Source organism: Nicotiana tabacum, chromosome 14 (assembly GCF_000715075.1).
Source record: "Nicotiana tabacum cultivar K326 chromosome 14, ASM71507v2, whole genome shotgun sequence".
Lineage (NCBI taxonomy): Eukaryota > Viridiplantae > Streptophyta > Magnoliopsida > Solanales > Solanaceae > Nicotiana > Nicotiana tabacum.
Genome location: NC_134093.1, coordinates 29,730,200 through 29,741,182, shown reverse-complemented (window position 1 = coordinate 29,741,182; position 10,983 = coordinate 29,730,200). Strand labels below are relative to the sequence as shown.

Sequence of the window (10,983 nt, the reverse complement as noted above, 5' to 3'; positions counted from 1 at the left end):
TTTGTGAGGTGACAAGAATCTCAAAGCAAGCGCAAGCTGGTCCGGACACTACGATTATTAAAAAAATAATATATTTAAATTTATTTTAGAACTAATTGATCGTTAATTTCAATTTGTAAATTGTCAAGTAAAAGGATCAAAGTGTACTATTCAATGCTTAATTACAAAAGTGCAAATTTCCTAAGAAAGAAACTTCCCTTACCGCACGAAGCATTCATGTATAAGAAAACCAACTTCTCCTGTAATTTGTAAACCGTTCAAAATTCTCCCGCTCTCTTTCTAATCAGTTCAGTTTCATCTATGGCGAACCAATTTCTCCTCTATACCATCTTTTTAGTGTTCTTCATCTCTCTCTTTCCCCCTTTAATTCATCAACTCTCATTATCAGGTAGTTCTAACTCCTCACTCACAAAATACAACTATGTATATAAGTAAATTCACACTCCTCTGAATATTTTTTTCTCTTTTGGCAGAAGATGTAGCAGCAGTTCCTAGTTTTGCATTTAGTTGGGTGGACAACAATGATACATTTGTGGCTGGGGCTGTGGCAACCATAATGGTCAAAGTTATTGGAAAATTTGATCCTGCCAAATTCAAGCACCCTTTCAATCCCAACATCAGTGTTAATGATAAGACGGGAAACAGCTCTTACATTTCTGGGGTTTCGTCTAATTTTGGCGGGAATTTTGGGGATTGGAGGATTTCTTTCGTTCCCATCATGACCGGGTTGTTCAATGTGCTGATTACTGATGATCACTTCAATGTCTTTGATTCTTCCCTGCATTTTCAAGTCACTCCAGGTTTCCTTTTTCACTAATTCCTGTTATTGAAATATCATAGTTGACTATAGTACATAAATTCGGCCAATTAAACATATCCTCTATTGCGGTGTATAAGCACTTTACTTTACGTCCTATGTTACTATAGGAGTGGTTTAGCGTTTCAAAGATTTGTATGACATAGGAAATATAAAGAACTTCTAGTACATATTATTTCGTATATTATTGGCTTCAGGTAAGTTTATAGTATGAAGTAACATGGTTAGTGAGGATTTATATTGCCGACTCCAAATTGTTTGACACTGAGGCTTAGTTGTTGTTGTTGTTGTTGTGTATAAGCATCCGGTAGAGCAGTTTTTTCTTTGTCGGATTAATTTGATATGCTTCACTTGCATATTGGTCTAATGAAGTTAATGACAAATATGTCTCAGGCTCTCAGCCACGCGCTGTAAAGTTTCTGTTAAAGTCAGCGGCTTTTTATCTTTCATATGTTCCTTAGTTAATTATGTTGTGTATATGAAGGTAAAATTTATCCATCTGCAAGCGTGGTGTCATGGAATAATGGAGTGAGTGAGTTTGTAGCTGGGACGAGAGCTTCAGTTATGGTTCTTCCTAAAGATGCATTTGGGAATAATATCTCTTCAGCTAGTGAAGGACTGAACTCTTACAACTTCACATTATCTATATCTACTTTCAATGGTCCCGTAGCAACTATGCTCAATTTCACCAATAAAGGATGGGCTATAACTGGTTATCTCGAAATAGAGTTTGTTGTAGCTACTGCTGGAAATCTTTTACTTCATGTACAAGGAGAAAACCAAACATTGAGGGGCTGTCCTCTAATGTTCATAGTGTACCCAGGTGATTCATGTAAGCATAAGGCTAATAATATTTTTTTATAGTTCTGGCAACAATCTTGGAGAAAGTCGATACTGATCATTTGGTTAAACTAATATGACCTGAAGCTCATCTCTGTCCTATTCAAGGTCTATTTCTTAGAAATTTCTCAACTCTTATTAGAGAATGCTGCACATTGTTAAAGCTATAATTGATTCTTCTTCTATTTTCACAAAAACTTATTTCACTCTATCTTTTACATGTTTTTGGTGGATACTTTTGTTGCCCTTTGCTCTAGTGTATGTTTCTCTGGAGAGTAACCAACTCCTAGGTTCAACTTGCAGGATCTCTGGATGTTTCAAAATGTTTGTTGCAGTGGGAAGTTGAAACAAAGTACTTCCAAATATTTTCTCTGATGGAAGGTTTTATTCACCAGCATGATCAATATGGAAATCTTGTTCCAGGGTTCTATGAATTTGATGTTGAAGTTATTGAGAATGGAACAAATTTGATTATTCCCGTGACAGATATGCAATTCAAGCAGGTTGGCCTGGGTATTCAGTTGTTTTCCTTCAGCCTAACAGAACCAGGGGACTTCAAGCTTATGATATATCATAAAGAGATGAATAATTCCATCTCAACTATGCCGTTCCATTTTACAGTGTATATAGGTGATTTAGCATAACTACATTTTCTGCCGCTTACATTTTGTGGTTTCTGTCCTTTTTACACTTACTGTGCCTCTCATATCAACAAGTTGCACTGAATGTTTAGTTTTTGTATGCATTCCTTTTATCGTTTTTAGCTTAGGTATCTGTGGAGCTATTTCTTTCAGTTGTTTTCTTATGTGTCACATGGTTAGCGCTTTACAATTCACATATGATTAGATTTTAGACTCACAGAAGCTTCTCACTGAAAAGAAATCACGTCGGAGGTTTTGCGAGCAGGTAATCTTGTGAATAATTCTAAAATGAGGGTAAGGATATTTTGAAATGGGAAAAGGTTCCTCTCTCTTCTAGCATACTAGATTGAACTTTTAACTGCTTGTTAATTGAATAAGTTTCTTGTGCCGTTATAATTACCTTCAGATACTTTGTCATCTTGATATTCTTTCTGTGTATGAAGCTATGCATCAGAGTTAGTACATTTCTGGTACTTAGCTTCTGATCTACAATTTCAAATTTTATAGGTTATTGTGATGGAATGAATAGTATTGTTAATGGTTCGGGTCTAAATGACTCTGTTGCTGGTGAAGCTGCAAGGTTCTCTGTCTTATTGAAGGATGCTTATCTATATCCGTCACTTATTGAGTTGGAAAGCCTACAAGTACAAATCGTGAATGAATTTGATTCCTATCATACACAAGCAAGCATACATCCAATGAAGATGGTTAATGGTATTAAACTAAGAATTCATTTTTGGTAAATAGAATACATTACCTTGACATTTTTTGATTGTTTGTCTCTCTATAATAGGAACTCTATGTGGTATGGATTTGAATTGCGGTGCACAAAATGATGTGGAACTTGCTTTTATTACTCTGGCTGATACAAACCTTGACGTAAGAATTCTTCATAGTGTTCTTTATTTTGGGCTTTAGAATAGATGGAACTGATAGTTATTTTGGGTGCAGCCAAGAAGCATGAAGTTTAGTGCCTTTGATGTTAGTTATATACCAGAGAAGAGTGGAATCTATGAAATTCGTGTATTTTGTGGAAATATTCCTCTAAATGGTGGTCATCCATTCAGCAAGGCAGTAAGTCCAGGTACATGTTTATGCTCTTAATATATATGTATATTCATGAAATATACTTGTTGTCGTAGTTAAACTAGGAAAGAAGCGCTTTCGTGTTAACATGAAGAGATGGTGCTTATATCAGAACCTTTTTTTTTTGTGGCTAGAAATAATCCCAACTTTACAGCTTTTGTATTGCTTGAGAAAATCAACCAATATTTCACAACACAATGTCCATCCAGCCAAACATTATTTTGTATACGCCGTACATTAACTTGTCTAACTTCATTGACAATGGTGATGCAAGGATCTTCTGATTCTCAAGTTTCTCTGATGTTTCATTGCTTTGGTGCAGGCAAAGTTAATATATCTCTTTCTGGACCTGTGAAATTCAGTCCAAAAGTAGCAAAGCTGACAAAGAATGAAATCACAGTACGACTCATGGATTCATATTCTAATCCAGTCCTCTTACAGCAGTCAAAGTTGAAGTTGGAGATTGGTTCTGTTAATAGATCAGGTTTTTCAACATGGACTTTTGTTGACAATAAGGATGGCACATATAATGGCAGCTACATGGCAAAGGATGTTGGCACCTATGAGTTATGTGCCTCGTTTGAAGGAATGCGTTTCTTGCCATGCCCCTTTGGTGTGAATGTATACACTAGTGAGTTCTTTTCTTTGAAACATAAAATGAAATTCTTTTAGGATACGATAAAATTCTTTTAGGATTACTACTTTAATCTTTCAACTACATGGTCATTGAAATGGTAATTTCTTGCTTTTCATGGCCTGATATTTCCTGTCCATTCATCTGACAGACATTTCCTGTCCATTCATCTGACATAAGGCATTCTTCTGCCTTTCAGGTGAGTATTTTCCTAGAGTACAGAATGATTCAGTCTGGGTCTGGGAGGATGACTCAATTGCTTTTGATGCTCTGGAAAATGACTATTTTGCTGGCCATAACATTACAATTTTTGAATTTTCAAAGGTAGGTATCTAGTCTACTGGGACTACACAATTGAAAGAATATATACTTTTTTGTATTGTAACTAAAAATGAGAGGTAAAAAAAACTTGATGGATATTATCTTCTATGAATACAGTAGGCGTACAAATATGTGTTTAGACATGTTCTCTTACATAGGATATAAAATAGTTTAATAAAATTTCCATGCACAGCCAGGTCATGGTTCAACTCTTCAGTATGGGCGTCTCTTTAGATATACACCCTTCAAAGGATTCTATGGGAGGGATTCTTTCTCTTATACAATATGTGATGTGAATGGGAACATCGCGTCAGGTGGTGTGGATATATCTGTTCTAAGCATCCCTCCTCAGTTTGTTTCTGTTCCAAGTCAATTACTGGCAACTGAAGATGTAATTAGTCCACAGTTCGGGTAAAGTTCTACTCACTATTTCGTGTTTGCTTTGGTGTCTAAGCGTCTGTAATCTTGTTTGCTAACTTCGCAGTGGTTTCCCTGGACTTGAGATCATCTATTCAGATTCAACTGAGAATATCAGCATTACTTTTAGTGCACAGTCTGGGACCGTCTTTCTGTCTCCTATGTTAATGCAATTTTGGAAGCCAAGCTGGAGTATTGCTACTATATCCAACGAGGTTGGGGAGACTACTGAATTAACTTTAACAGGTTCTCTAGGAGAAATCAATTTTGCCATTCAGTTGGTACAGTACTTTGGGTATGGCTATCTGCACATAAATTCTCACCATTTATTTATCTGCTGAATCAGTCTCTCTTCGGAAGCTAGTAAGATGGTTTTTATTTGCTTCTAAAGATGTGTCCTTTTCTAGATAATTGGAAAGTCATCCCTGTCTATCTGTAGCTTTTGCGAGTGGGGCTTATGCCAAACTAACACCATTTCAAAAATTTATTCCCAAATTAAGTCTTCTTTCAAAACAATCCTAAAATAACACTTCTGGTCACCTACCAGGTCAATCAAAGAAAAAAAGCACCAAAGTATGTAATATATAGCACTTCATTCTTTTTTCACTGTTCCCCCAACACTTAGGCCACCCACTCTTACATAACCCTTCTCTATTCAGGTAGTAGTCACTCCTCGTTACCTCATAATTGTTTATGCATTACTCATTTTAGTTATTTACATTTGTTTACACTAAAAAATCTGCCGGAACAGTATTAATTCCTATGAACATTAACTTCTCCAAAAGTTCCAAAGAATACCGTAGGCTCTTTGTAGAAGATATTGGAACTACATGTAAAATCCAGTAGAATGATGGGTGAGAATAATAATCTCCAGTTTAGAATTAACTAAATGTGCATATTAGATGGTAAATCTTATTCTAGTAAAAATGATGTTTGTTTTTCGAAAGGAAAAATAGAAGCACTTCTCACTACTAAAGCGACATGGTAGGTGAAAATGAATGTATATGTTTGGGGATTTTATTTACAAAGTGCCACTTTGAGAATGCCTTTTGAGAGACTACCAATTACATTGTGCTAGCTTTTCGTTATAATGCACCAGTTATTGATAGAGCTATGCAGGTAGACTATTCTTGTTCTATCAGTATTCAGAACAGGTTGAAAATCTATGGCTTCCTGATGAACTTGGCAAAAGTTCTCTTCCTTACACTATCAGGAGGAGGATACTTCTAACTGCTTTTCTTGTACTGTCACGCTTAACTTAGATTTGCACATTTTGAATAGATGGCTATCTGTTTGTACTTCAGCGTCTAGCGATAAGTCTCTGTAAAAGAGACCAATACTTTTTGACAATCATAATGAACTGTTTGATTGTATCAACATTTATCAGCTCTTCCTATTCCTTTCTTGTTTGAACAGAACTATCTAATTTCCTCTTATTTCATAGTCGTTGTCTTTTAAATGTATTTAAATGATAAAATAGGATTTCTATTGTAGACACCTCCTCCCCAGAATTGGAAAAACCGGGGACGCGCCCTCTCTTGTTGACATAAGTGCAGACATCTAGTAAAATGCAGAGAATGACTAATAACTTTTCAATAGGGTTAAGCATGTTGTGTTAACAAGTCTCATGTCTTTCTTTGAATCAGAGATGAGAACTTTTACGGAACTGATGCAATTCAAGTCTCTACCATGAACAAAAATGGAAAGAACAAGTTAGATATTCCGATATTGGTGGAACCTATCAATGATCCTCCATTCATTAATCTCCCTCCTTTTGTTATTTTGGATCAAGGGAGTGAAGAAGTAATCATTTTTACCAGAGTGAGGGATAAGTCTGCTGTTTTTGTTGGAGATCCAGATCTACTGCATTATCCTGGTACGTGAGTGTAATGCATCCAAATTTCAACCCAACGGGAACGTAATGTATGGCTAATACTAGAAAGGAGATATAGTGCCATTTTTGAATTAGTTAATAGTTTGTGAATTAAATGGATAATGACGGATGAGAGTCGTGCTAATTCTGCACTACTGAGTTGTACGTGAGAATTCTGGATATTGCCTAGTGATTTGTAGTTTATTTAATCAAAATGGTGGGGTTTTCATCAAAATTTTCATTTCACGTTCTAATGGAAAAAAAGAGACTACCTGCTTTCTGGACAGAAACCTCCCATATCTGGCAGCTGTGGCGTTTGCCTCTTCACTCTTCTGGTAGCTCTACTGAAACTAGTTTCTATTATGCAAGTCCTCTGTCGTTTACAATTGCTGATGCTTTCGGGATATGAGAGAGGGATACTATAATTTACTTTTATTTGAGACATAGTCGAGTGCCTCTTTAAATCTTAAAAAGTTGATATTTAACTTTTTCTTCAGGGAATAAGTCTCGTTTCTTGGTTATGTTCTCCGTGGAAGTCAGTTCTGGATTCCTTTCAACAAAGCTTCCTGCTGATCTAGTTAGCACGACTGAATTAAAATTGAAAACCAGCTACCAGTGGCAGCCTCTTCAGACATTTGTAACCATCTCAGAACATTTCACTGTCAAAGCCAAAGGAATTAGATTTCGGGGTACACTAGAAGACTGCAACAGTGTGTTGGAGCAATTGGTATATCAGGTGTGTTCCAGAGATTCTAAGTTACTACTAGTATCATTTTTCGCTGGTTCTGGACTTATACCTTCCTTTCCTGTAACATTGACAGATTATTTCAGAATAATCTGCTAGTATTGTCTACCTAGACTATAATAGGTTCAACAACTATGCAGTGGCGGAGCCAGAATTTTCATTAAGGGGAGTCAAAATATAAAGAAATAAACTCACCAAGAAGTCATGGGGTGTCAATATATAGTATATATACATATTATAAAAAAACTTACCCAGCTACACTATAATTTTCCGAAGAAGGGGTGTCGGTAGACACCCATTCGGTGCATGTGGCTCCGCCGAATCACATCATAAACTTACTATCCTTTTCATAAGACAGCAGGTAATCAGTAGGAGGTAGAGCGTTAAGGTTAGTTCTGATGTTGCAATGAATCCATTGCCATCTGAGATTATTTTTTATTCCTCTTCACACTCTTTCAAATGATGGCATGTATGCTGTTCCCTGACCCACCCCCACCCCAAATTGTTTCTTCCATTAGTTAATAAACTGAAGATCAAAAAGAAAAATCACGAAATAGTATTGAAATATGTGAAATGGTTTTCCAGTTCATTTGTTTTTCTTAATCGCTATACCAATGAAATACAGGGAATCAGGAGGTTAACTAATGGTATATGTAGCAATACTTGAGAAGTGGCAAAGATAATGGCACAGAGTGCCACAAGGGATCAAGAGTTATTGAGATAGTCAATAGTTTTCTGCAGTACAGTTTTTATTGCACATTTTCCCATTTCCCCCTTTGTTGTAACTCCTTGATCGGTTACAAAAGGATTTTTTGAACATAATAAGGGCTTATATGCATATTTTGCATTTATATTGCTTACTAACATCTGTTGAAACTAGTCCTTAGCGATGTTAGAATATATTTGCAAATGTACATGTTACTGCACTGCTTCATTGTATTGCAGAATTCACTGATTCATTCTTTGTTTGCATTTATCCTGTTTCCGTTTCACGTTTTGTCTGCATAACTATGTCAGTTACTTTGCAGGGCGATAAACATCATGCTATTCTTACCGTGACAGTGAATGATATGGGAAACTACGGTTGCTACCCAGACTGCAGTGAAATGATGTCAATCCCTCATTTTGTTGAGGCTTCTGTCAGTCTCATGAGAGAAAGACCTCTGAGTTCATTATTCGCACATAGTAAGTTATGCATCAGAAAGTGCAATGTTTTGTGATACAAGCTTCTTTATTTGCATTCTTTTTCCTGAAATTCATGGTGATTGCCTATTGCCACAGGTCCCACTTGTTAAATTTTTATCTTACCTAATGACAAACCCCATTTCACCTGCTAAATACTTCAATTTTTTTGTTCCAGTTTCCCTGCTTTTTATAAACCCCTAGCTGGAAAGGTGCTTTCTCCAGCTCCTGCAGATCTCAGCTAAGATTTGAAAATGTTTCGGTATGCTCCATACCCTTCAGAGTTGCCGTGTCTAGAGATTTACGTACATCTTTGTATATATATATATATATATATATATATATATATATATATATATATTTATTGGCTCATTCAAACTGCACTTCATGGAAAGGGGGATGCACGATAACTTTTTGAAGATTGCATTGATTCTATGAGTGAAGCATAGAATTATTATAGAATCAATGCAAATTTTCTGAGTTTTCAATTGGAATAAGTGAAGCATTGACAGATGTATTATGCTATTAGTTATCATGATGACAATAATACTGCATCTGATTTGCAGCTTTTGGATCAGCAATTCTTACTGAATTCATTCTGGTGCTCGCTCTTGGTGTGATACTTCTCTTCTACATATGCAAATGTGCATTTGTTCTCTTTAATGAAAAGAAGAGGCAGGTGCCTCGGGATTTTGAGCTCTCCAAGGTCCAGAATTCCCAAGAAGTAAGTGTAAGTATGGGATTAAATGAAGATTTGCTATTGTTCTTTACAAGCCAGAATTTTATCTTTTGCTGGCCTCTGGGGTTGATGTTTTGGTCAACACGACACCTCTATTAATCTTTTAGACGCATACCACACTCAACTCAGTGTGTAGTAATAGAGTAAAAAATCTTCTATGATATGTTCTTTTGTGTATTTTACAGTTAAATGAGGATTTATCTGATAAGATGACTCGACTCAGAGGGTGCTGTTCAAATTCCTTGTCTAATCTCCAGCTCGCCAAATTCCATCCACGGTAGGTTTATAGTAATGAAATGTCTCTAATTTGTCTTTTATGAAAAACTGAATTCAGAAGTTAAGATCCTTTCTGAACATGGAAAGGTACAACATTTTGTGAACTTCAGTTTTGAATCTTGTCATTTGTAAACAAGTTCAACACTGTAAGTAGTGACTAAAACTGAGGCTTGTGGTAAGATGGATGATAGAGGATACTTGTAGCAAACAAGAAAAATATAGGTCTCGGTGTGTTTACATCTGTAATACTACATGCTACCAGCAGAGAGTTTTCTCAGCAAACTAGTTAGTTGCGTTTCAAATATTCAGAAAGTTTATTCCAGCTGTATCTCTTGCTATGTTGCTCGGACTCTCCGAAAATGCCGCCAGGTGCGTGTTGGATCCTCCAAAAGTAGTATATTTTTGGAGGATCCGACACGGGTACGGCAGCATTTTGGAGTGTCCACGCAACAGATATCTCTTGTACCTGAAAGCTATTTGTTTCAAAGTAGCATTTGGTCTTATGCCCTTTCTTTCTATTTCATGAAATTTAATGATGCAAACTACATACAGGTCATGCCTACAGCTTGGAATTGGAGAATCTCCTAAATCTGTCAACACTTCCTCAAAGTCTTCGAGTGAAATGACTTCTACTTCTGGGCTAAGTCCTGTAGCTTCTGCAAAAGATAAAGAAATCTCAGCCTAACTGGAAGAAACTAGTAAAGTTTATTAAGATGATGAAGCTCTTCTTTGAAAGACTACTTTGACTTCTATGGACTTTATATTATTATTAGGGGTGTTCATGGTTCGATTTGGATCGGTTTTTCCCTAAAAAGAAACCAAACCAAGTAAGTCGATTTTTAAATATTGGAACCAAACCAAACCAATTAAATCGGTTTTTTATCGATTCGGTTTTGTCGGTTTTTCGATTTTTTCGGTTATTTATCGGGTTTTTTCTTAAATATGAGACATACAATGCCAAACACATATTCCGGCGACTACATTTTCAACGTAGCACTATCAAACCAATTGCTATTTGAGAAATCTATCGTTTACCAAAATATATTGATGATAATTGAATCAAGTAGTGATGAATAATTTAAGTACTCAATTAAAAATCGATTATTTTTAACATGAAATAAATTCGTGTACTTACCAAAAAAAAACTACCAATCAAACTAGAATGTAAAGGCAAATAATTAATAATTAAATTTTTATAATAGCAAAGAACTAGATTAAAAATACAAACGACTAATATGTACCATAAAATTTTAGAAACTTTATATATATATATATATATATATATATATATATATATATATATATATATATATATATGTAATAATAAATTTAATAACTACTTCTATAGTCGGTTTGGTTTGGTTTTGTTCGGTTATTTTTTGATTAACACCAAAACCAAACCAAATTTGATC

General features: G+C 35.5%; 1 protein-coding gene across 3 annotated transcripts; it reads left to right on the top strand.

Annotated features, from left to right (window-relative positions):
* Positions 1 to 184: 184 nt before the first annotated feature.
* Positions 185 to 10,432, top strand: LOC107820954 (protein GAMETE EXPRESSED 2). Of its 3 annotated transcripts, none has more exons than XM_075229450.1 (17): positions 185 to 388; positions 474 to 800; positions 1,302 to 1,640; positions 1,961 to 2,287; positions 2,806 to 3,012; positions 3,092 to 3,177; positions 3,250 to 3,382; positions 3,707 to 4,015; positions 4,218 to 4,342; positions 4,533 to 4,750; positions 4,824 to 5,051; positions 6,403 to 6,632; positions 7,127 to 7,365; positions 8,403 to 8,559; positions 9,123 to 9,280; positions 9,481 to 9,572; positions 10,124 to 10,432. In XM_075229450.1, exons 1-17 carry the CDS (start codon positions 301 to 303, stop codon positions 10,254 to 10,256), a joined length of 3,396 nt encoding a protein of 1,131 aa, XP_075085551.1. In that variant the 5' UTR covers positions 185 to 300; the 3' UTR covers positions 10,257 to 10,432. The 3 variants fall into 3 exon arrangements, with proteins under 3 accessions (XP_075085551.1, XP_075085550.1, XP_075085552.1); XM_075229449.1 differs by having other exon boundaries at positions 9,123 to 9,286; XM_075229451.1 differs by lacking the exon at positions 1,302 to 1,640 and having other exon boundaries at positions 186 to 388; positions 9,123 to 9,286.
* Positions 10,433 to 10,983: the final 551 nt, after the last annotated feature.